The 27,275-nt window shown below is 43.9% G+C and overlaps 1 protein-coding gene across 2 annotated transcripts in view; it reads right to left on the reverse strand.

Moving 5' to 3' along the window:
- Window positions 1-27,275, reverse strand: part of brf1b (BRF1 RNA polymerase III transcription initiation factor subunit b) — a 459,400-nt gene that overhangs the window by 143,845 nt on the left and 288,280 nt on the right. For both annotated transcript variants that reach the window (XM_063045501.1, XM_063045512.1), the window contains 4 exons: window positions 21,069-21,195; window positions 18,473-18,512; window positions 17,602-17,694; window positions 5,621-5,902 (listed from right to left, as the gene is read on the reverse strand). In XM_063045501.1, the coding sequence (XP_062901571.1) occupies window positions 5,621-5,902; window positions 17,602-17,694; window positions 18,473-18,512; window positions 21,069-21,195 (542 nt within the window). The remainder of the gene's footprint in view (window positions 1-5,620; window positions 5,903-17,601; window positions 17,695-18,472; window positions 18,513-21,068; window positions 21,196-27,275) is intronic.

Below are 27,275 nucleotides of genomic sequence, written 5' to 3' on the forward strand. Positions count from 1 at the left end.
TCCCAGACACACACACACACACACAAACCAAGCTTCCAACATCCAGTGCTTGGCCCCAGACTCTCACTCGCAGACAATGGGCCGACTTCCAGTCTCTGGCCTGGTCTTGCAGACATTGGTGATGGCCAGGGCAGAATTAAAATATGGAAGAAAACGTCGAACTCAAGGACAGTGGAAGCAGATAAACCAATTGTCTTTGTTCTTACCATGAGATCAAAGGAATGGAGGCTGCCATTTTGTGAAACAGCTCTGCGTCCTCTATTTTGTGAGATGAAGTTGCTTGGTTTGATTAATGTTTTAAAGTAGACACAATGATGCTCCTGGTAATCTGCTGAAGCAGAGATCATACCCAAATATTTAACTATTTATGGTTCTATTACTATTTATTATTTATGGAGCAACTGTAACGAAAACCAATTTCTCCCGGGATTAATAAAGTATGACTATGACTATGGGGTCTGTTGTCTACCCTGAGTGATTCAAACTGGTTATTGGTTTTGTATATGATTTTAAACAAAGAACCATAAATTACTAGCTGTCAGTTGTCACTTGTGGAAGAAGGATAATAAATGGATGCTGGCAGAGCCAATAAGAAAGTGTTAAAGGTCACTCAGATGACCCATAGCCAACAACATTGAAATGTAACGTTTGAACTAGTGAAGAATGAGTATAAAACCAGAGGTTTTCAGATACAAGATATATAGATAGAAAGATATTTTATTGATCCCAAAGGAAATTAGTGTCACAGCAGCATTACAAGTGCACAGATATAAATATTAGAAGAAAAGTAGAAAGAATAAAAAATTTTTAAAAAACCATACATCACACACAAAAAATGCTGGTGAACGCAGCAGGCCAGGCAGCAACTATAGGAAGAGGTACAGTCGAAATTTCAGGCCGAGACCCTTCGTCAGGACTAACCGAAAGAAGAGATAGTAAGAGATTTGAAAGTGGGAGGGGGAGGGGACATCCGAAAGTGCGAGGTTTTCCACACGGACGGGATCCTTTCCGGGCTGAGACTCAGATTTAGAGTGTGCAGAGAACTCTACACAACTCTACACAGCTGCTCAGCACACCCCTTCAGGACCCTGGGGTTCACACCATCTAGTCCCAATGGTTTGGTGTGTCTGAGTTTCCTCAGAGCCCCTCTCACCTGCTCAGTAGTGAAGGTGAGTCCATGATGACTGGAGGGGGTTAATGGAAGGTGGGGCTGGGGAAGGTGATGATTGGGATGATAGCAGTTGGAATGCGGAGGTGTGGATGGTAGGTGCAGGGCAAAGAAGGGATGTAGATAGTGGTAGCCTGTATTGTTTATCCACATGTTGAACTGGAAGGGGGAGGAGGAAGGCATTGATGTTGGGGGAGCATTGAGTACCTCTGCACCTAGACTGGTGTGCTGAGGGGGTGTGAACAGGGGATTAATTGTCAAAACTATTGAAGAATTGGTTTAATTTATTAGCCCATTGACAGCTGCATTCCAAAGCTCTACAGCCAGGCTGATTGAGGTCAGTGGTGTTCTCCATGCCTCTCCACACCTCCCGTGTGCTACTCTGCCCAAGCTTGTTCTCCAGCTCTCTCCTGTATTCTTCTTTAGCCACCTTGATCTTCATCTTCAGCTCCCTCTGCACATGTTTCAATTCCTCCCTGTCTCCTGATCTAAAGGCTCTCTTTGTGGTTGAGAACCATCAGATCACTGGTAACCCATGGTTTGTTGTTAGGGAAGCAGCGAACAGCTCTTGATGGTGTTACAGTGTCCATACGGAAGTTGATGTAGCCAATGATGAAATCAGTAAGTTCATTAATGTCCTCCCCATATGGTTGACAATGCATGTTCCAGTCAGTAGCCTCAAAGCAGCCCTTCAAAGTCTCAAACACGAGGAATTTCACAGATGCTGGAAGTTCAAGCAATACACATCAAAGTTGCTGGTGAACGCAGCAGGCCAGGCAGCACCTCTTCCTAGAGATGCTGCCTGGCCTGCTGCGTTCACCAGCAACTTTGATGTGTATTCCTTCAAAGTCTCAATGGCCTCTGGAGACCATTCCTTTACTATCTTGGTGACGTCTAGCTGGTGCTGTACTTTGGGCTTATACAAGGGCATGAGGTGAACCAAGTTGTGATCCCAAGGGGGGGAGAGCTGTGGAACTGTATGCATCTTTAACATTTGCAGACAAGAGATCCAGCGCTTTATTTTCCCTTGTATTACACTTGACAAACTGATTGAGCTGATAATGATAACCCTCTCCACAGATCCAACACCACAAGGAAGAACTCCCACGCCAGGGGGTGGGAGAAGAAAGGATCAATCGTCTGGCCAACAGAGATCCCCTATTTCGGTGTTATAAAATGGAAACGAGGTCTGAGTGAGTACTGGTACAAAGGGAACAGAAGAATTCATGTTTTAAGTTGTTGGCCTGGGGTCAACATAGCTACATTGTTGTTTGTGCAGAGACAATAAAGTGCGAGCTTCAATTAATTACGAGTTAAGTAATGATTTTCCTAACCTAGTTACATTGATGAATGGCCAAATTCGGGTCTCTGACCGTCAGGTAAGCTGACCCAGGGGCTTAGACCTTCAGGCCTCTACCTCTTCTCTTGCTGACTTTGGTCTTCAACGTTTGAGCTTTTACCTCCAGATGCATCGGCCTCTGGGTATTGACTCCAGGACTTGCCATTCACGAGACTTTGACTTTCGGGCCTTGACATTCGGACTTGCACAGATCTTGAAACCCGTGACGGGGGCGGACAGCAGTATTGAGCTAAGAGTGTCAGCCAGGATCCTCGGGAGTGCATTCTGAGCCTTCAGAGTGCCAACATTTCAGCCACAGGTGACTAAAGGATGGAAACACACTGAGCAAAGGCAGTACGGGGGCCAGAGGAAGAACGAATGAGAGATGACGATTCCAGCACAGCTGAAGTAAGACACTTAGATTCCCACTGCTCTCGGAAAACCACAATAAAGAAAGGAATGTCCTTGGGCATTAAAACTGGATCATGCAGAATCTCGCCTAAACCGCTCAAAACGCATATGTGCAGTTCAGCTGTTCAGCAGTTTAGCAACACATCAGCCAAGTTCGACAAGGAAAAATTCATACCCAGAAGTGATCGCAAGTCAGAAATTCTATCAGTACCCACACATGAGCTGGGACATAAAAAGATAGCCTTGCATTTCTATGGAAATTTTTATGTCCCTTTCAAAGTGACACAAATGCTCTATTTTCCAAGTATATTGTAACACACAGAACATTATAGGTCCCATGCAATAAACTCCCTAAGCCAGCAATATGATGATTTAATTTTAATAAATTCATTTTCCAGGCTGTGTTAAGGGTTCCCTGTCACAGATCTCTGCAAAGGGAGAGAGTAAGAGCGTTTTTCCCAGGATGGAAATGTCAGATACTAAACGACATAGCTTCAAGGTAATAAGGGGAAAGTTTAAAGGTGTACAGACAAAGTGTTTTTACACAGGGAGTGGAAGGTAACTGGATTGTGACACCAGGGAAAGTGGGAGAAACAGAAGAGCAATATTTTAGAAAGCCATGAAATGGAGGGATATGGACTACATGCAGGAAGATGGGAATTGTGTGGATTGGTATCATGGCTGGCATTGGCATGTTCCTGTGCTGCACTGTTCTATGTTCTATGTCCAGGTGTCACTGGGAAAGGCAACTATTGCTGTTCCCACCGGCCCTTGGGAAGGTGGGAGAACAGTTCCAGCCTGTCCAGACTCTCCTCATAGCTCGAATCCACAGGCCAACAGCAACACCCCTGTGAATCTTCTCAGCATATAACATAGAACAGTACAGCACATGAACAGGCTCTCTGGCCCACAATGTTGTACCAAACTAATTGAAGTAGTTATCAACTAATTTCATCCCTTTTGCCTAGAGGAAAGGGGGGGGGGCAGTGCAAATGCTCCTGTTGACATCAAAGATGCTGAGGTTGAGAGAGTTGAGAACTTTAAGTTATTAGGTGCGAACATCCCCAATAATCTTTCCTGACCCAATCACATTGATGGTATGGCCGATAAAGCTTACCAAAGCCTCTACTTTCCTCAAGAACCTAAAGAGGTTTGGCATGTCTTCTGTCGACTATTGCCAATTTTCATCAATGCATCATGGAAAACATTCTGTCTGGATACACATTGATTTGATATGGCAACTGTTTTGCACATGACCACAAGAAACTGCAGGGTTCTGGACGCAACTCGGCACATCACAGGACAGAGCCTCCCTTCTATGGACACTGTCTATACTTGCTGCCTCAGTACAACTCCATCATGGGCACTAGGCTTCTCACCATCGAGGAAATCTTCAAAAAGCAATGTCTCAAAATATTCACCGTAAACGACTCTCACCATCCAGGACATTCCCTCTTCTCATTACTATCATCAGGCAGGCAGTACAGGAGCCTGAAGTAACACACTCAATGTTTTAGGAACAGTTTCTTCCCTCCACCATCAGATTTCTGAGCAGTCTATGAACACTACCTCACTATTTTTTTCCTTTACATTACATTTTTTATGGTAATTTATAATTTTTTTAAAAAATGCATTGCACTCTACTGCTGCTACAAAACAACAAATTTCATGGCGTATATCAGTGATAATAAACCTCACTCTGATTCTAAATCAAAGACCCCACCCACCCTGAATATTCTCTCTTTTCCCCTCTCCCATCATGGGGCGGAAGATACAAAAGCCCAAGCTTTGCCAACATAGCAAGCCCATGACTTACTAACCCTAATGCATACATCCTTGGATTGTGGGAGGAAACTAGAGCACTCGGAAGAAACCCAGGCGGTCAGGTGGAAAACATACAAACTTCTTACAGACAGTGATGGGAATTGAATCCCCATCACTACCCCTGTAAAGCACTACAGTGACTGCCATGCTACTGAGCAGCCCTCATGGCTCTTGAACTCAATCCCCCGATTAATGAAGGCCTACATTCCGTATGCCTATACACATGTGCTGTAACTTCAAAGGATCTACGGATGTGTACCCCACAGTCACTCTGTTCCTCCACACTGCAAACAATCCTGCTGTTAAACCTGTACTCTGCTTTCAAGTTTGACCTTCCAAAATGAATCATGCCTCACTTTTCTGCGTTCAACTCCATCTGCCACTTCTCAGCCCAGCTCTGTATCTTATGAATGTCCCATTGTAACCTAAGTCAACTTTCTGCACTATCCACAACACCATCAATCTACTTCTCATCTGCAAACTTATTAACCCACCCTTCCACATCTTCACTCAAGATATTTATAAAGATCACAAAGAGCAGGGATCACACCACTGGTCACCAACCTCCGGGCAGGAGACACTCCATCTATAATCACCCTCTGCATTCTGTAGGCAAGCCAATTCTGAATCCACTAACAAACAAACATGAAGAGGTAGAATTGGAAAAGCTTCGAGATCTAATCAGCAGCTCATCTCTCAGTTTGCACAATGGAGTTCTGCTGCCAAGCACAAACCTTTCTCCCAACTGCCGTCTCACTACTTCAGCAGCAGATCAAGGACAGAGGGGCTCATGACAGATGTCACAGTCTTTTTATATAAGTGCATTCCTTGTTCACACACAGCCCTGTGGGCCATACATTCTTGCTGATCAGACGTACCTGCCTCAGATTCTTCAGCTGCTATGCACTCCTCAATGGATTCCTTTAGCCCCAGACTGGCTGCAGTTGGGAGGGGACCAAACAGAGACAATATGTTGGGCGGTTTGGGGGGAGGCTCTAATTCCTTCTCTTCCTCTGCTTTGTCATTCTCCTTCGGTTGGTCTCCATTGAGGAAGTGATCACAGAGCTCCTTGTTGAGATGGTTCGCCACTGCTGTCAATTCTTCATCCTCCCCCTCTTCCTCTCCTAACGAGGCGACTGAGGAACCGTCATCTTGTCCATCTGGAAAACAATACCAGCCCTGTCAGGACTAAAGATGTCAACACGAGGCAGGCGGAGACCACCCTGCTGAGAGAACAATCCGCAGGATACTTTTACTTATTTAGAGATGCCATGCAGAACAGGCCCTTTCGGTCCAATGAGCCGTGCTGCTCAACAACCTACACATTTAACCCCAGCCTAATCACAGGACAATTTATAATGACCAATTACCCTGCTAACTGGTATATCTTGGACTGTGGGAAGAAACCAGAGCACCCAGAGGAAACCCATGCGCTCATGAGGACACACGTACTTCTTACAGGCGGCATCAGAATTGGCTTTTTACGTAAGTTTTGCACTTTTAACCACCACAATCCCTAAACTATACTCAAGCCTTGTAATAAAGTTAGTAATGATGAGCTTTCTCAAAAGCACCTCGAAACATACAGTAAAGAGCATCGTTTGCATCAACAGCCAACAATGAAAGTAAGCTAGCCAATCATATTAAGATGAATACCAAAAATTTCTTCAGATACAAAGTGTAAAAGAGCGGTGAGAGTGACCGCCGGAAAACGATGTTGGAGGTAGTAATGGGGGGCAACAAAATGGCGGACAAACTGAGTAAGTATTTTGCATCAGCCTTCACCGTGGAAGACACTAGCAGTATGGTGGAAATTCAGAAGGCATGAAGTCACGGCCATAGTCAGCATGGTTTCCTCAAGGGAAAATCTCGCCTGACAAATCTGTTCTTTGAAGAAATAACAACAGGATAGACAAAGGAGAATTGGTTGATGTTGTGTACTTGGATTTTCAGAAGGCCTTTGACAAGGTGTCGCACATAAGGCTGCTTAACAAGCTACGAGCCCATGGTATTACAGGATATATTCTAGCATGGATAAAGCAGTGGCTGATCAGCAGGAGGAAAAGTGAGAATAAAGGGAGCCTTTACTGGCTGGCTTCTGGTGACTAGTGGTGTCCTACAGGGGTCTATGTTGGAACTGATTCTTTTTATGTCATATGTCAATGTTTTGGATGATGGAATTGATGGCTTTTGTTTGCAGACAAAAGACAGGTGGAGGGGCAGGTTGTTTTGATGAAGGAGAGCGGTGACAGGACTTCAACAGGTTAGGAGAATGGGCAAAGAAATGGCAGGTGGAATACAGTGTCGGAAAGTGTATGGTCATGCACTCTGGTAGAAGAAATGAAAGGGTAGACTATCTTCTAAATGAAGAGAAAATACAAAAAGCTGAGATGCAAAGAGACTTCGGAGTCCTTGTGCAGGATCCCCTAAAGGTTAACATGCAGGTTGAGTCTGTGGTGAGGAAGGCAAATGAAATGTTAGCATTCATTTCAAGAGGACTAGAATATAAAACCAAGGATGTAATGCTGACACTTAGAAGTATTGTGAACAGTTTTGGGCTCTTACCTTAGAAAGGATGTGCTGAAACCAGAGAGGGTTCAAAGGAGGTTCATGAAAATAATTCAAGGATTGAATGGCTTGTCATATGAAGAGTGTTTGAAGGCTCTGGGCCTGTTTTCACCACAATTCAGAAGAATGAGGGGTGACCACATTGAAACCTATCAAATGGTGAAAGGCCTTGATAGAGTAGATGTGGAGAGGATGTTTCCTGTGGTGGGAGAGTCTAAGATCAGAGGGCACAGCCTCAGAATAGAGGGGTCTCCTTTTAGATCATATAGTCATAGTCATACTTTATTGATCCTGGGGGAAAACGGAGATCAGGAGGAAGTATTTTACCCAGAGAGTGGTGAATCTGTGGAATTCTTTGCCACAGGCAGCTGTGGAGGCTGTCTTTATATATACTTAGAGCAGAGGTTGATAGATTCTCGATTGGTCAGGGTATGAAGGGATATGAGGAAAAGGCAGGAAACTGCAGGAAAGGAAAATTGGACCAATCATAATGAAAGGCGGAACAGACTTGATGGGCGAAATGGCCTAATTCTGCTGCTATATCTTATGATCTTATAATCAGAGGATGTGCTGGGATGTACTAAGCAAGCCCACAACTTACTAACCCGAACTGTATGTCTTTGAAATGTGGAAGGAAACCAAAGCACCTGGAGGAAACCCATACAGTCACAGGAAGAATATACAAACTCCTTTCAGTCAATGGCAGAAATTGATCTCTGATTGGCGATACTGTGAAGTGTTACACTAGCTGCTATGCTACCATGCCATACAATCCTATCTACCTGCTATTCAATAATATAAAAGTCAATGATAATTTAGCCTGTAACAAACAGCTGGCTCTGTCACTTCAAATTTAAATACTCAAGCCCCACTACGAGATGTTAACCCAGTAACTTGCTATCTTGAAGCAAATGTTCCCTCTAAGGTGTGCACACACACATCTTTTGCCACGAGTGCACAAAAGAATTTCAACTGCACACCAGGGTTGTAATCTTCTACCTCATTAGCTTGTTTAGTATATTTCAGGATCGTACATTTCCTTTTCCCGTTTCCGATACTGACGGTGTTGGCAATGTGGAGTTTGCAATGATTAGACTGCAGATTTTGGAATTGGCTTGTTGATACTGTTCTCATTGAACAAATTATTGATTCACCATGTTGAATACCATAGAATGTCACAGTGGTGGGGCATTGGGAGCAAGGGTGGACCCAAATGCAAGACACATCTTGTGAGGTTAATTAAATTTAGTTTATTGTTTGATATCAGGAGAGCTAGGCAGGAACAGGAGTAGCGAACTGGACAAGGACTGAGGACTACGACTAGGCTGGGACAAGGGTCTGGGCTAGGACTTGGAATCGGCTCCCAGAACTAGAGGAGACATGAAGAGGCTAGGGTATGGACTCCGAGCCCGAGACTGGGCAAGGACCCAGTACCTGGGTCTTGCCTTGGGCTCGGACCTCAAAACCAGGCATGGACATGACACGGGCTAGGGAGGGGAGGAACATGGGAACACAGAGCCTCGGTCTCGAGACAGCAGGTACATGAAACCACGGACACATACACAGAACACAGAGTCGGGACCTTGGGTACAGGACATAGGGCCGGGACACATGACCCTCCGCGGGGCAACGGCAAGACGGCCTGACTTACCCCACGGAGGCGAGGACAAGACAAGACAGAACATGACCCCCTGCAGAGCAACGGCAAGACAGCCTGACCTAACCCACGGAGGCGAGGACAAGACACAACAAGACATGACTCCCCGCGGGACAACGGCAAGACGGCCTGACTTACCCCATGGAGGCAAGGACGAGACAAGACATAACTCCCCGCGGGGCAATGGCAAGACGGCCAGACTTACCCCCACGGAGGCGAGGACCAGACAAGACATGACCCCCCACAGAGCAACGGCAAGACGGCCTGACTTACCCCACAGAGGTGAGGACAAGACAAGACAAGACCAACACGAATGAACACCAGACAGTACCTACCTAGCTCCTGCGATGGAACTAGACCGAAGTGCAGGCGGGGGCTGCAGACGAGGGCTTAGAGGTGAGAGGGGCAGAGAAGGGATTCAGACAAGGGGGTAGGACAGGAATCACAGACCACAAGGGCCAGGACTTGACTTGGTGCTTGAATGCCGCCAGGGCCAGGACTCCACTTGGGGCTTGAATGCCATCAGGACCAGGACTCGACTTGGTGCTCGAATGCCGTCAGGGCCAGGACTCGACTTGGTGCTAGAATGCCATCAGGGCCAGGACTCGACTTGGTGCTAGAATGCTGCCAGGGCCAGGACTTGACTTGGTGCTAGAATGCCGCCAGGGGCAGGACTCGACTTGGAGCCTCCGGGTAGTGGCGAGCTCTCGACTCGGCCTGGGAACAGTAGACAGCGGTTCTTGATTCCCTCCGGCGGGTTAACTGACGGACCCACCTCGGTGAGGAAACTTTGCAGGCTCACTTTGGTGAGGTAACTTGACAGGGTTGCTCCGGTGAGGAAAGGCGAATTGCCGGCACTCGCTTCGGGTGGAGATTAAGCTTGCTCCGGCCAGATGACATTGGCATGCCGTACCTTTGGTGACTTTGCAGACGCTCCCGCCCGAGCAGCTCGCCAAAGTCGAGGGACACAGGAAAACAGGTCCAGATCGTAACATAAACAAGGTAAATTTAATGGGACCCCGATTTGGACCATGACACAGAAGGCTTATTATTGCTTTAACTGAAATAGCAGATCTTTTGCTTCAGGTTTACTCCCACTTAAAAATTCAGTGTGCACATGTTGTTGCACTGGACAAAAAATTGCACAGCACAAGATTTTTGCACACACTGGTCATTACAAATTAGAGGGAATGTTGCTTGAAGCGATTGATCTTTGGATAAATGCCTAAAAACCCTCAATTACAGCAATGGCACCTCATTCTCAGCTTCCCAATCTCTTGTGTTGTGGTAAGAGACTAGAATATTTTCTATATGGTGCACTTCACTTTCCTCAGGTTAGATGGATAAGAGAGAAGCCGTGATCTGAGAGCTGTGGTAGGAGGGGAGGGGGCGTGGTTTGGTAAAGAGGAGGAAATTATACTAATATACTAACACTTCCCAGCTCAGCACAGAGAATGAAAGGGTTAACGTATGAGGAGCATTTGATTTCTCTGGGTCTCTGCTTGCTGGAGTTTAGAAAAATGAGGGGGATCTCATTGAAACCTATCGAATATTGAAAAGCCTAGATAGAGTGGATGCGGAGAGGAGGTTTCTTGCAGTGGGGTATCTAGGACCAGAGGGACTAGCCTCAAAGTTCAAAATTCAAGCTAAATTTAATATTGAAAAACATATATGTCACCATATTCTCTCCTAAGATTCATTTCCTTGCAGGCATTCACAGTAAATACAAAGGAACCTAAATGAAAATCTATACACAAATACATCCATGTGCAAAAGGCAACAAGTTGTGCAAATTCAAAGATTCAAAAAGAGTCAGAGTACCCGAAAGAACCCAATTTAAAAAAAAGTAACACCTAATGCTCAGTGAAAGAGAAAAAATAACACAAATCATACAAATAGAAGCAGGCAACGGCATTCCAAACCAAACTGAGTCCGTAGTCCCGAATCCCCAGAACACCCAGGGTAGGCCCAAAGCCTCAGTCTCAAGTTCATCATATATAGTGGGGCAAGCCGCTGTCACATAACTCGCTGACACAAAGTGAGTAGCAATGGGAACAGATTCACAGCATCAGCGCTGCAGAGAGAGGAGTGATTATCACAGGAGAGTGTGTGAAATCAACCCAACGCTCACCTCTGGTCCTGGCACCTTGCCTTTCCAGTCTATCTGGGCCAGCGTTTAAATCATACAAACACCAGGTCGTGCCCCGCCAGGCCCCAGCGCAGGGTCTATACTTTGCCACCCAGCCCAAAGCTGTTCTCGACCTCTCCAAATCAGCTCGGCGCTTAGAGCATCCAACCTCACACCCAGTTTAAGTGGATGGGCACCAAAACTTCTCCACCTCAACTCCTCTGAATCACTCACTCCAACTCCATCTCCTCTCTGAAACAGCCACAAACACGTTTCGCCCTGATTTGCAACGCACCAGCACAGCTCATCCCTCGAGTTAGCTTCACCTCTTCTTGCCTCTTCATTGTGTGCGGTGATAGTATTCCACAATTTACCAAATAAAAAGTGTCATTAATGATGATTTTAGTTGTACTTCTTGTGTTCTGAACTAATAAGCTGTCACACAACTTCAGTAGCGCCATCTTAAACCGGATATGTACAACTTTAATTTAAATATAAAAAGAAAAACAAAACAATAATAGATAAGTTGGTAATAATTAATATAATTACAGAAGTTTAAGTGTCCTTGAAATTGAGTTCATAGGTTGTGGAATCAGCTAAATGTTCAGGTAAGTGAAGTTATCCTTGCCGGTTCAGGAACCTGATGGTTGACGGGCAATAACTGTTCCTCAACCTGGGGGTGTGGGACCTAAAGCTCCTGTACCTCTCTCCTGACAACAATAGCGAGAGGAGAGCATGGCCTGGTCCTTGATGATGCATGCTGCTTTCCTGTGACAGCACTCCTTGTAGATGTACTCAATGGGTTGTCCCTTTAGAACAGAGATGAGGAGGAATGTTTTTATCCAGAGGGTGGTGAATGTGTGGAATTCATTACTACAGATGGCTATGGAGACCAAGTCATTGCCTATTTTTATAGCCGAGGTTGATAGAGTCCTGTTCAGTAAGGTTATGGGGAGAAGGCAGGAGAATGGGATTGAGAAGGAAAATAAATCGGCCATGATGGATCTGACTCAACGGGCTGAATGGGCCACGTCTTGTAATCTTAAACCCTGTCTGACCTCAGGAACACAGACAGCTTTCCTATTCCATCCCGTTTTCAGTATTATTTATTTACTTATTTGCACGTTGACTGCTTGTCAGTCTTTGTATGCAGTTTTTCACAGATTCTATTATATTTCTTTGTTTTACTGTGAATTTCTGCAAGAAAATGAATTTCAAGGTGGTATATCATGACATATAAGTACTTTGATAATAAATTTACTTTGAACGTTGCAGATCTCTCAGTTAACGGTGGGGTTAAAGCCACTCTTGAGACATTCTACTGCCACGATGGAGCATAAAAATTTGCAGCACATTACAGGCCCTTCGGCCCACAATGCTATGCCGATCATGTAACCTACTCTAGAAACTGCCTAGTATTTCCCTACTGCATAGCCCTCTAATTTTAAAACTTCAAGTTCCATGTACCTATGTAAGAGTCTCTTACAAGACCCTACTGGATCCACCTCCACCACCATTGCTGGCAGTGCATTCCATGCACCCACCACTCTCTGTGTGGAAAACTTACCTCTGACATCCCTCTTGTATCTACTTCCAAGCACCTTAAACTATGCCCTTGTGTTAGCCATTTCAGCCCTGGAAAAAAGCCTCTAGCCATCCACACGATCAATGCCTCCCATCATCTTATACACCTCAATCAGGCCACTTCTCATCCTCTGTCATTCCAAAGAGAAAAGGACAAGTTCACTCAACCTCATAAGGCATGCTCTCCAATCCAGACAGCATCCTTGTAAATCTCCTCTGCACTCTCTGTAGTATCCACATCCTTCCTGTAATGAGGTGACTAGAACTGAACACAGTTAGATCCTACTTGGAGTACTAAGCTCTTGTATAGCTGTAACGCTACCTCACAGCTCTTGAACTCAATCCCACAGTTGATAAAGGCCAACATACCATATGCCTTCTTAACCTGTGTGGCAGCTTTGAGTGTCCTGTGGACACAGGCCCCACGATCTCGCTGATCCTCCACACTGCCAAGAGTCTTACCATTATATTCTGTCTTCAAGTTTGACCTACTGAAATGAACCACTTCACACTTATCTGGGTCGAACTCCATCTGCCACTTCTCAGCCCAGTTCTGCATCCTATCAATGTCCTGCTGTAACCTCTGACAACCCTCCAGGCTAATCCACAACACCTCCAACTTTTGTGTTATCAGCAGACTTACTAGCCCACCCTTCTACTTCCTCATCCAAGTCATTTATAATAATCATAAAGAAGAGGGGTCCCAGAAAAGATCCCTGTGGAACACCACTGGTCACCGACCTCCATGCAGAATATGAACCACCCACAACCAGCCTTTGCCTTCTGTGGGCAAGCCATTTTTGGATCCTCAAAGCAAGGTCTCCTTTGATCCCATGCCTCATTACTTTCTAAATGAGTCTCGCATGGAGAACCTTATTAAATGCCTTATTGAAATCCATTCTCACTACATCCACTGCTCTACCTTTATCAATGTGTTTTGTTACATCCTCAAAGAGTTCAATCAGGTTCATAAGGCATGACTTGTCCTTGACAAAGCCATGTTGACTATCCGTAATCAGATTATGTCTCTCTAAATGCTCATAATTCCTGCCTCTCAGGATCTTCTCCAACAACTTGCCCACCACTGAAGTAAGACTCACTGGTCTATTATTTCCTGGATTATCTCTACTCCCTTTCTTGGACAAGGGAACAATGTTTGTAACCTTCTAAACCTCCAGTACTTCTCCTGTCCCTATTAATGAAGCAAAGATCATGAGGCCACTCTCACAATGGATGAGCAACACCTCCTATTCCATCCGAGTAGCCTCCAACCACTCAGCATGAATATCAATTTCTCTAACCTCCAGTAGTTTCTCCACCCTCTTTCTTTTTCTATTTCCCATTTTGGCCTCACCGCCTTTGCCTCTTCTCTTCTCCTCACCTGCCTATCATCTCCCTCTGGTTCCCCTCCTACTTCCCTTTCTCCCATAGTCCACTCTCCTCTCCTATCAGATTCCTTCTTCTTCAGCCTTTACCATTTCCAACTATTACATCCCAGCTACTCACTTCATTCATCCCTCAGCTATCACCTCCCAACATGTATTCCTTCCCCTCCCCCATCTTCTTATTCTGGCTTCTTTCCTCTTTCCTTTCCAGTCCTGATAAAGGGCCTCAGCCCAAAACATAAGACTTTATTTCTTTCCATAGATGCTGCCTGATCTCCTGAGTTCTTCCAGAATTTTATGTTTGTTATTCTTGAGACAGAGAACAGGAAGGCTCATCGTGCAAGCAAAATAATAATTGACTTTGAAGCAATTTTTTCTTGCATTGAGGTAAACTGAGCTTAGAAAGGTGCTGGTCAAAGTGGTCTTCTTTTTATGCCTGTAAACCCTACAGAGACATTGGCTGCCAACAGCAGCTCGCCAGAGTCCTCTGTCCTGGGCCAGTCTTTCAGGTCCAGATGTAGCCCATCTCTACGTCTTCTAAGCGAAGATCCTTCCTTTCCCAGAGGTGAGGTCTTTGGAGTTTCTGTTGGTGTTTCTTGCACTGCAGCAATGCCGTCCTGTAAGAACCTAGTGTTGGTCAGAGTATATGTCGTTAATTGTTGGAGCGGGTTGTACTGCAGATACTGAACAGAATGAAGCACAGAGCACAGAGCCCACTGGGCTCAGCGTATCCAACAGGGAGCCACTGATCCTCTTTACCAAACAGCTGTTCATTCTGTTATTCAGCCATCAGCAACATACAACTGTCAAACAACTTTAATTAAACTCCTCATTTTACACAGGCATATTGCTTTCACTGAGTAAGGCATTTTAATTGATAATATCAGAACAAAGAGCATAAGCCTTTTGTTCTTCATCTCAATAATTAAAAAAAAAATACACAGAGTTTAACTGAGTTTTGCTGTGTTTCAAATCTGATCCTGATTCTGAAATCTTCCTGTCTAAAATTATCTGGTTTAAATGGTTATCAATCAGCCACCCTCATTTGCTCCAAAGAGAAAAGCCCTAAATCACTCAACCTCTCCTGGATTAGAGAACATGTCTTATGAGAATTGGTTGAGTAAACTAGGGCTTTTCTCTTTAGAGAAAAGGAGGATGAAATGTGACTTGATAAAGATCACCTAGTCAGTAGCACTGAACTATTGTCCCATAGCACTTACATCCACTGTGATGAAGTGATTTGAGAGGTTGGTGATGAACTCCTGTCTGAGAAGTAACTTGGATCCACTCCAATTTGCCTACCTTTACAACAGGTCCACAGCAGACATCATTTCATTGGTTCTTCACTCAATCCTGGAATTTCTGAGCAGCGAAGGTGCATATATTAGAATACCCTTCATTGACTACATCTCAGCATTCAATACTATCAACCCCTCAAAACTAATCAATAAGCTTCAAGTCCTAGGCTAGGATCCTTGATTTCCTCACTTGCAGACCCCAGTTAGTTCGGATTGGCTACAACATCTTCACAATCTCGATCAGCACAGGTGCACTACAAGGCTGTGTGCTCAGCCCCCCTGCTCTATTCGCTTTATACTTATAACTGTAAGGCTAAGTACCCCTCCAATGCCATATTTAAATTTGCCAGCAACAGCACTGTCGTTGGCTGAATCAAGGTTGGTGACAAATCAGGAGTGAGATTGAAAATCTGTCTGAGTGGAGCCACAACAACAACAACAACCCCTCACTCAATGTCAGCAAGACCAACAAGATGATTATTGATTCAGAAGGAGGAAATCAAATGTCCACGAGCCAGTCCTCATTGGGGGAATCAGAGGCGGACAGGATTAGCAACTTTAAATTCCTCAGTGTTATCATTTCAGAGGATCTGTCCTGAGCCCAGCACGTAAGTACCGTTACGAAAAGAGTAGAGCAGTGCCTCTACTTCCTTAGAAGTTTGTGAAGACCCAGCATGTCATCTAAGACTTTGATAAACTTCTATAGATGTGTTGTGGAGAGTATATTGACCGGATGCATCGCAGCCTGGTAAGGAAATACCAATGCTCTTGTATGGAAAAGCCCACAAAAAATAGTTTTTACAGCCCAGCTCATCACAGGTAAAGCTCTCCGTACCATTGAGCACTTCTATACAAAGCACTGTTGCAAGAAAGCATCATCCATCACTGAGGACCCCTACCACCTAGGTCATGCTCTCTTCTCACTGCTGCCATCAGGTAGAAGGCACCGGAGCCTGAGGACCCACACTTCTAGGTTGAGAAACAGTTATTACCCCTCAACCATCGGGCTCTTGAACCAGAGGGGTAACCTCACGTGTCCATCACTGAACTGGACTCACTTTCAAGGAGTCTTCATCTTACGTTCTCGATATTTATTATTATTATTATTATCATTATTACTTCTTCTTTTTCTCATTCTTTTTTATTTGCAAAGTTTGTTGTTTATTTTTCCATACTGGTTGTAGATCCTGTTGGGTTGGTCTTTCACCAATTCTATTGTGTTTTTTGTATTTACTGTGATTGCCAGCAAGAAAATGAACCTCGGGGTAATATATGGTGACATATATGTGCTTTGATAATAAACTTACTTTGAACTTTGAAGTGTACAAGATGACAAGAGGCATAGATCGAGTGGATAGCAAGAGACTTTTTCCCAGGGCAGAATTGGCTAATGCCAGGGGGCATAATTTTAAGGTGATTAGAGGAAAGTACGACGGGATGTTAAAGGTAGTATTTTTTTTTGCACAGAGTGGTCGGTGCGTGAAACCTACCAGGGGTAGTGGTAGAGGCAAATACACTGGTGGTATTTAAGCAACTCTTAGATCAGCACATGGATGATAGAAAAATAGAGGGTTATGTGGGAGGGAAGGGTTAGATTGATTTTTGAGTAGGTTGAAAGGTCAGCACAACATCATGGGCCGAAAGGCCTGTACTGCGCTAGGTTCTGTTGTTTTTTTTGTCGAACACTTTTGTTTTGTTCCACCAATCGGCATGTCCCAATGACCCTTCCAAGTTTTACAGAGGCACCACAAGATGTAGCCTACCCAATACATCATAGCTTGGTACGGCAACTGCACTGCCCATGACTGCATGACATTGCAGAGTTTTGAACACAGGCCAGTCCATTGTGGAAACCAGCCTCTCCTCAAATGACTCTGTCTGCACTTTCCTGGGAAAGCAGCCAACTTATTCAAGGACCCTTCCCACCCTGAACATTAGTTCTTCTTCCCCCCACCTCCTGCTGGGCAGAAGATACAAAATAACATATACCACCAGGATCAAGGGCAGCCTCCCTCATTCAATAAGGTATACTGGGTTATTTTGGTCTTTGACACAAAATACGCATTTCACTGTATGTTTCGATGTACATGTAACAATTACAGCAGTCAATTGGCAGGAACAAATCTGTCCACATCCACGCCCATGAAAAGTTACCATATTATTATATTATTAACATACAGTACAGTTACACTATGCACTCACCCGCCTCCAGGAGGAGAACAGATTGTTGTATACACACCTCTTTTGGCATACGTTGCATACACGCCGCGGTATCTTGGTCGCATGATTTCCAGTTCAGTCTCAATCTCATCTTGGTAACTTGTTATTTCACCTGCAAAATGTCAACATTTTACTTTAGAAAACAGTCTTATATTGCAGTATTATAAAGCTCTGGTTAGGCCACCTCTGGAGTATTGAATTCAGTTCTGGTTGTGCAGGCTTTGGAGAGGGTGCTGGGGAGGTTCACCAGGATGCTGCCTGGATTAGAGAGCACGTGCTATGAGGTGAAGTTGGACAAACTTGGGCTGTTTTCTCTGGAGCAGCAGAGACTGAGGGGAGATCTGATGGAGGTTTATAAGATGATGAGGGGCATACACAGAGTAGACAGTCTTGTTTGCAGAGTTGAAATGTCTAATACGAGAGGTGTGCATTTAAAGTGAGAAGGTGTTAATTCAGAGAAGATATATGGGGAAAGATAATTTATACAAAGGGTGGCGGATGCTGGAATGCACTGCCAGAGGTGGTGGTGGAGCCAGATATGCTAGGGGCCCTTAGATAAGCACATGGATGTGTAGACAATAGAGCAATATGGATCACGAGCAGGCAGAAGGGACTAGCTTTGTAACACATATTTAATTACCGGCTTAATTCTGCACATCACGGTGGATTGAAGGACCTGTATTGTTCAATGTTTACAAACTTCTCCTAATTGCTGAAGAACGGTAAAATTCAACTTAGAAGGGTAGGGCAGGCAAATAGAGGGAGAAGAAGGAAAAAAGACCAGAGAACGGTGGGTGTGGGTGTGTGTGTGTGTGTGTGTGTGTGTGTGTGTGTGTGTGTGAGAGAGAGAGAGAGAGAGAAAGAAAGAGAACAGAGAAGAGTTCAGTTACCTTCAATATCTGCCAGTTTTTTGGATAGTTCTTGCTCCAACTGAAATGGAATTTAAAAATAAATTTACTTTTTATATAATCAACATTTTTTGCAAAGACTTTTTATCAATATGCAAGCTAACAGTCATGGAGCAAATTTGAGGGGTCCTTTCATAAAGGTAAATGGCTTTTGGGTGATCACAGCTTGAAACCACTACCAAGGGCAAATGAATCAGGAATTGGAGGGTACAAATTTAACCAAAGGAAGAGGGCAGATGGAGAGTAGATTCTGACCTAGGATGTGTTGCTTTAACAGGGAAGGAAGCAGACTCTATTGTAAATTGCATCAGTGAAGCTGACACACAAGTAAAACAGAAAAAGCATATGCCCAGAGCAATGGCAAGGGTACAGAGAACTGGGTGATCTTGATGGCCAATACACAGTCCTAGCAGAGGTGGAATCAATGACCTGCCTTCCTGCTGTAGAGGGACAGGGCTTCCTGTCAGGCTCTCTGCTTAATGATACTCGTGGGAAAGTCTGTCATTGATGAAAAGTGGGAAGGAAGGAAGACCTGGGCTGCTGCCCCTAGCAGATGACCAGACGAGGCACAAGCTATGGCTCAGGCCAAGAGCTTTGCTACCTGGGGAAACCATACTCAAGCCTGAGCTCTTAGCTTTGAGAAACTTCATAATGTTTGAAGAAAAGGCTACAGCGAGCTGTCGGTCTCCCTCTCGTCTTTTGCAGGAGCAATATCCTTTTCTTCCTTGCTAGTGAGAGAGAGTGCTTGTTTGAGATGTCTTAGTGTTGGGGTGGACAGTAGCTTTTGATAGACTCTAGATGGTCTCTGGGGGGGCTTGCTATTGCTTGCATGGTGGGTGGTGGGGGGATTGATGCTTTTGCTGGAGCAAGTGGGATGAAGGCTGAGTGGGGAGGCTTTGGGGTTCTAATGTTTTCCGTCATTCATTCTTTGGGTTTTTTAATGTCTCGTGGATATCTGCAAAGAGTAAGAATTTCAAGCTATGTACCGTACACATTCTCTGATATTAAATTGAACCTCTGAACCATTGAAATATGTTGGATTAAAGTGAAAATTGTTATTTTTCTTGTAGTTTAACTTTTCCTATGATTGCTTGTATTTTTATATAATCATAACATACATGTAATTTTTCAGCAACACTCAAAACACACTGGAGGAACTCAGCAGGTCAGGCAGCATCCATGGAAACGATCAGTCAACGTTTCGGGCCGGAACCCTTCGTCAGGATCCTGATGCCCGAAACGTTGACTGTTCATTTCCACGGATGCTGCCCGACCTGCTGAGTTCCTCCAGCATGTTGTGAGTGTTGCTCTGACCCCAGCATCTGCAGAGTATTTTGTGTAATTTTTCAGTTGGTTTTCTAGAAGCTGCTTCTGTATTTTTCTAGAAGTTTCTTCATTTTCCTGCCACGGGGTCATGGCATTGAATTTGGCGATGTCATAGGTTAATTGTTATCACTGAAATGTCTTGTTTTTTGTCTAGTCTGAGCTAGTTTCTATGTTGGGACAATCATGACTGCTTTGTTTTTTTTTGTTTTTTCTTTGTTTTGTTTTCTTACAAATTGCCCCATGACAGTGTGGATTTCCTCTGGGTGTTCCAGTTTCCTCCCACATTCCAAAGATGTATGGGTTAGGGTTAGTATGTTGTGGGTATGCTGTGTTAGCACGGGAAGTATGGTGACACTTGTGGGCTGCCCCTGGCATAACCCTGGATCTTTCATTCTTCTAAAACCAGGAGAACTCAGGCCCCAATGGCTTAACCCTTCCTCTTCAGATGATTGCCCCATTCCCTCCATTCTCACACCACCACTCTGAAGTCAATCTTAGTATTATTTCCTCTGCTTGTGGATAACTTCATAGAACGTAGAACATTACAGCTCAGTCCAGGCCCTTCGGCCCATGATGCTGTGCCATCCTTTTAACCTGCTGATATGCCCCATGCCTCTTCTGTACTAGTTTCCCATACATAGCCCCAGTTTCCACAATTAAGCAGGTTCTGGATTAGCGTATTCCTTTTAAAAAAGGCCAAATCTAACACTCACCGCATAATCAGGTGAAGAGAGATAAAAAACAGAAGGGTAATGATATGACAGGAATGGTTTCAGTAAAGAATCTCTTACTAGCTCTTCTTTCAGTTAGTCCTGACGAAACGTCTCGGCCCGAAACGTCGACTGTACCTCTTCCTAGAGATGCTGCCTGGCCTGCTGCGTTCACCAGCAACTTTGATGTGTGTTGCTTGAAATTCCAGCATCTGCAGATTTCCTCGTGTATGGTTTCAGTAAGATGGTTAAGAAGCATGTGGGACATTTTCTGTATTTCCAAGCTACAGAAATACGGAATACAGAATTTTGGCTTCTTTCCCCTTCCTTTCCAGAACTGATGTAGGGTCTTGGGACTCAAAACATTGACAGTTTATTCCCCTCCACTGATGCTACATGACCTACTGAGTTGCTCCAGCATTTTGGTACGTTGTTACAGATTTCTAGCATCTGCTGAATCTCTTGTGTTTATAAAGCAGAAAGGTTATGCTAGAATTGTGTACAATACATGTTTTAAGTCTTCCTGTTATGTTTAGACTTACCTGCTGCAGTCTAACCTTCCTCTTTCCGGCTGTGAATGAAGGTGGGTCACACTCCTGCTCTAGGTCAATCTTCATAAACTCATCAATTGTTAACTGACTCGTTGGCGTCTCCTCAAACTCATTCAGCCTAGAATAGAGGTCAAAGAAGGCCAACTACTTAATGGAAGGGATTCACAACTGAAAACATCATATAAAAATGTACATTCTTCAAGGAAAGTGAATTATTGGGACATCTCAATTCACACAATCATGGAGTTTCCCCAAAAGAACCCTACTTAATCACACAAATGACCACCCGAAACTCCATGCCACTGCAGTAGTAAGGCTAACCTGCTCAGTTAGTCTACTAAATGAGATGAAAGTGAAGAGGTTATGTGCCGTAATGCTTTACAGCACCACTGATCACAGTTTAATTCCCACTGCTGTCTGTAAGGAGTTTGTACGTTCAGCTCCTTCTGGGTGCTCCGGTTTCTTCCTGCATCCCAAAGAAGTACAGGTGAGTAAGGGATAGTAATTTGAGGGCATGCTATGTTGCTGCTGGAAGCATTGAAACCCCTGTGGGCTGCCCCCAGTACATCCTGAGAATGTGTTAGCTGTGGATGCAAACAATGCATTTCACTGTATACTTCAAAGTAAATCTGACAAATAATGCTAATCTTTATCTTAATCTCAATCGCTCCATGACTGTAACTGAACCACACTTCTCCTTTCCCTCCTTGCCTCCCTCTCACCCCATCTCCCTATCGTTCTGATCACCCCATCCCACCTCTTTGTCATGAGGCAGAAGATACAAAACCCTGAAACCACCTATCAGAAGGATCAAGGACAGCTCCCACCTCACCATTACCAGACTCTTGAACGGACTGATAAGATGGACTCTTGGCCTCACAATTTACCCCGGTATGATCTTACATCTTTTTGTTTAGATACACTGCATTTTCTCTGTTGCTTTTACACTTATTCTGGGTTCCGCTACTATTTTACCTTCTTCTACCTCGATGCACTGTGTAATGATTTGATCTGTATAAATAGTATGCAAGATAAGCTTTTCATTGTACCTCAGTACATGTGACAATAGTTAATCAGTTTACCAAATTACCTCAGTAAAGCAGCCAATATAAACAAAGGACTGTCCTACAGCGGACATTCCCCTCTCCTAGCGGGCAGATGATACAAAACCTGAAAGCACGTAGCAACAAGCACAAGGACAACACTAACCTACTGAAATAAGACTAGAAAAACAATCCCCTAGTCATGTCTCACCTATTCAAGCTTGAGCAATAAGCTCTGCCAAGAAGCATACTTAGTGTTTTATAATAAGGGTGATGAGCACTCTTATTTCAGTTATCTTGACATTCTTCATTGTTACAAGATGTGGACAGTACTTGTCAGCAACTGGGAAAGTAGTGAGGACCAACCTTGGCAATGTGTTTGACTTCAGGCAGTAACATGAGACACACGTTGACTTGTGGTCTCAGTACCACGCTCTTACTTCTTAGTCCTTCAGCTTGAAAGATTTACCTCCTTTTATGAAGAGGACTGTCTGCTGGTAAATTGGTAAATTGTCAAATGCATTGAGGTATAGTGAAAAACTTGTTTCATCAACCATACGCATCATTTCTTTACAACAGTTCATTAAGATATTACATAGAACACCACAGCATAATACAGGTCCTTTGGCCCACAATATTGCGTTGACCCTTTAACTTACTCTAAGATCAATCTAACCCTTTCCTGGTACATAGGTCTCCATTTTCTTTCCTTCATGTGTCTAACTAAGTTTCTGGGGTTTAGAAGAATGAGGGGGGATCTCACTGAAACCCGTCAAATATTGAAAGACCTAGATACAGTAGACTTCTCCAATAGTGGGGGAGTCTATGACCGGAGGACACAGCTTCAGAATACAAGGTTGTCCCTTTAGAACAAAGCTGATGGGGAATTTCTTTAGACAGAGGGTGCTGAGTCTGTGGAATTCACTGCCACAGACGTCTATGGGGGCAAGTCATGTATATTTAAAGTGGAGGTTGACAGGTTCTTAATTAGTAAGGGTGTCAAAGGTGATGGGGAGAAGGCAGGAGAATGGAATAGAGATGGATAATAAATCACTCATGATAGAATGGTGGAACAGATTCAATGGGATGAATGTCCTAATTCTGCTCCTATGTCTTATGGTCTTATGGAAATAGACAGGTTGTGTAGCAGCTACGCTGGAGACTTTCATCCACAGAACATTATCAAGTATCACCATAAGCATGTCGAAATTTTGATTACAGTTAAAATTTTATTTATGACCTGTAAATGGAACAGAGTCATCACTAAGAGAGGTCACAGAGTTTTCAGAAAAGTACAAGTAGTTCTCAGACAGAAACATGTCACCTTAAACCAGTCCAGCCCTGCACTGAGGTGATTTAAGTGCTGTTTGACATAACTTAGATGAATCAGAAGCAAATTTATTCCCACTGACGTACAGTACATGTCCTTTACTCATTACTACCACCCAGGAGGAGGTACAGGAGCCTTAAGACCTGCACTCAATGATTTAGAAACAGATTCTTTCCCTCTGCAACCAGATTTCGGAAAGGTTCATGAACCCATGAACATTTCCTCGTTATTCTTTTTGTTGTTTTGCAGCAGCAGTGCAGTGCAATGCAAAGACATAAAATTACTATAATTACCAAAATAAATTAGTAGTGCTAAAAGAGAAATAATGAGGTGGTGTTCTTGGGTTCATGGGCCATTTGGAAAAATTTCTGTGGAGTGAAGGAGCTGTTCCTAAAACGATAAATGTGTGTCTGTACCTCCTTCCTGATGGTAGAAATGAGAAGAGGACATTGTCTGGGATGGTAAAGGTCCTTAATAATGGATGCTGGCTTCTTGTGGCACTGCCTTTTGAGCAATCCTTGGTGGTGCGAAGGATTGTGTCAGAGGTTACAGCGGGACAACGAGAGGATACAAAACTGGGCTGAAAAGTGGCAGAGTTCAACCCAGATAAGTGTGAGGTGGTTCATTTTGGTAGGTCAAATATGATGGCAGAATATAGTATTAATGGTAAGACTCTTGGCAGTGTGGAGGATCAGAGGGATCTTGGGGTTCGAGTCCATAGGACGCTCAAAGCTGCTGCGCAGGTTGACTCTGTGGTTGGGAAGGCATACGGTACATTGGCTTCATCAATCATGGGATTGAGCTCAAGAGCCAAGAGGTAATGTTGTAGATATATAGGACCCTGGTCAGACCCCACTTGGAGTACTCTATCAGTTCTAGTCACCTCACTACAGGAAGGATGTGGAAACCATAGAAAGGGTGCAGAGGAGATTTACAAGGATGTTACCTGGATTGGGGAGCATGTCTTATGAAAACAGGTTGAGTGAACTTGGCCTTTTCTCCTTGGAGCGACGGAGGATGAGAGGTGACCTGATAGAGGTGTATAAAATGATGAGAGGCATTGATCGTGTAGATAGCCAGAGGCTTTTTCCCAGGGCTGAAATGGCTAGCACGAGAGACCACAGTTTTAAGGTGCTTGGATGTAGGTAAAGAGGAGATGTCAGGGGTAAGTATTTTTTTTTACGCAGAGAGTAGTGAGTGCATGAAATGGGCTGCCGGCAACAGTGGTGGAGGCGGATATGATACAGTCTTTTAAGGGACTCTTGGACAGGTACATGGAGCTTAGAAAAATAGAGAGGTATGGGTAAACCTGGGTAATTTCATGTTGTATTGTGTTGTAGGTTTTCTATGTTTTTATGATTGTGTTCTTGGTATCATTTTGTACAATTTATGTTCATGGTTTTTCTGCGAATGCTGCTGATCTGATGCTATGTGACTGAGGCTGCTGCAGGTATGTTTTTCATTGGATCTGTGGATATATGTACTTGCGCGTATGACAATAAACTCAACTTTGACTTGATTTCAACCGAACTATACAGGATGGTTGTAAAATCCCATTTGTTCACCATTGTCCCAGCGAGAGAAAATCTACCACCCTTACCGATTCTGGCCTACACATGACTCCAAACCCACAGCTGTGCTCAACAAAATGTGTACCCACAGTGCATTCTTAGGTGTGTTAGCTGTTAACGCAAACAACGCAATTCATTGTATGTTTCAATGTATATGTGATAAACAAATCTGAATTTCCTAATCCCCCTCTGCAAACAGCCAGACAAGCTGAGCCCAGCAGAAAATAAACAAGTCACACAATGCATCGGTATTAAAAGGCAATGCATCATGTTGTCAGAAGGGGAACTGCGATCAAACACAAATTCTTCCGCCTCATGTATATTTGACAAGTTTTAACCAGCTGAGGTTTTCCATAGGGGCCTATTAAAAATGGCATACTTCATAAACCCTCCCCTATATGAACAGAAGATAAAAAGGATTTCCTAAATAAACTGGAGACTACTTAAAAGAAAAATATTGACTAGTGCTGCAAAGCTTTAAGAATTGTCCACAAGGATTAGAGAGCATGTCTTATGAGGAAAAGATGAGTGAGCTAGGGCCCTTCTCTTTAGAGAGAAGGAGGATGAGAGGTGACTTGATAGACGTGTATGAGGTGATCAGATGCGCAGATAGAGAAGACAGGCAGCACCTTTTTCTCAGGGATGAAATGGCCAATATGAAGGGGCATAATTCTAAGGTGACTGGAGGAAATTATGGAGGAACATCACAAGTGTTTTTTTTAATACAGAGAGTGGTGAGTGTGTGGAATGTGCTGCCAAGGCTAGTGGTAGAGGTGGATGGATTAGGGATACTTAAGAGACTCTTAGGCACATAAATGAAAGAAAAATTAGGGCTATGTGGGAGGGAGGAGTTGGACTCATCTCACAGTAGGTTAAAAGGTCGGCCCAACATCGTAGGCTGAAGGGCCTGCACTGTGCTGTAGTGCTCTATGTTCTGAGGAGAAGGCATCCACTCTACAGGGCAGTGGACACTTTCATTTTACAAAGCATCTAGATGCACATGAGAAATAGGTGTTGAGTATCTCCCTGGCTCAAACAGGGTCAATATATTTTTATTATGAAGAAAGAAATGGAAGGATTTATATTTTGATAGTGCCATTTGAAGCCCTCTAGGTGATCAGACAATGAATACTTTCTCAATGTGTTCATCATTTCGAAGTACTCCATGATCCTACAGATGTAGTATGATTGTTGACGCAATGTTAGCATTCATTTCGAGAGGACTAGAAGATAAAAGCAAGGATGTAATGTTGATGCTTTATCAGGCAATGGTCAGATCCCATTTGGCGTTCTGTGAGAAATCTTGGTCTCCTTATCGAAGAACGGCTGTGCTGGCACTGGAGTGGGTCCAGGAGGTTCCCGAGAATGATTCCAGGAATGAAAGGGTTAATGTATGAGGAGCGTTTAATGGCTCTGGGCCTGTACCCATTCAAGTCTAAAAAGACTGAAGGTGGAGCTAATTGAATCCTACCAAATATTTTAAGGCCTAGACAGAGTGGATGTAGAGAAGATGCTTCTAATAATGGGGCAGTCTAGGACCAGAAGGCACAGACTTAGAATAGAAGGATGTCCATTTAGAACAGAGATGAGGACGAATTTCTTTGCCAGAGAGTAATGAATTGGTGGAACTCATTGTAACAGACGACTATGGAGGCCTAGTCACTGGATACACTTAAAGAGGACTTTGATAGGTCTTGATTAATAAGGATGTCAAAGGTTATGGGGAGAAGGCAGGAGAATGGGGTTGAGAGGGAAAATAAATCAGCATGATGGAATGGTGGAGCAGACTCAAAGGGCTGAATGGCCTAATTCTGTTCCTATGTCTTATGGTGTAATCAGATGCTCCAGGAATGTTAGGTGTGCAATCACTGTAAAACAGAGAGAACAACCATGTTTTAATTTAAGTAGATTTAATAATAGCTGGGTGACTAGTTATAAGGGGCTCATCATTTTATTTAGAGGTACGGCATGGTAACAGACCCATCTGGCCGAATGAGCCCAGACCACCCAAGTACACCCATGTAACCAATTAACCTACTAACCCATACGTCTTTGGAATGTGGGAGGAAACTGGAGCACCCTAAGGAAACCTACACAATCGGGAAGAATGTAGGAACACACTCAGCTCACAGAACTGAACCTGGGTCAAAGGTGTTATAATAGCATAATGCTAACCACGATGCTATAGTGCTGCCCCATTTAAAATAGAGGTATACAGAAATCCCTTTACACAGAGAATGGTAAATCCCTGGAC

This window comes from Mobula hypostoma, chromosome 1, assembly GCF_963921235.1.
Source record: "Mobula hypostoma chromosome 1, sMobHyp1.1, whole genome shotgun sequence".
Lineage (NCBI taxonomy): Eukaryota > Metazoa > Chordata > Chondrichthyes > Myliobatiformes > Myliobatidae > Mobula > Mobula hypostoma.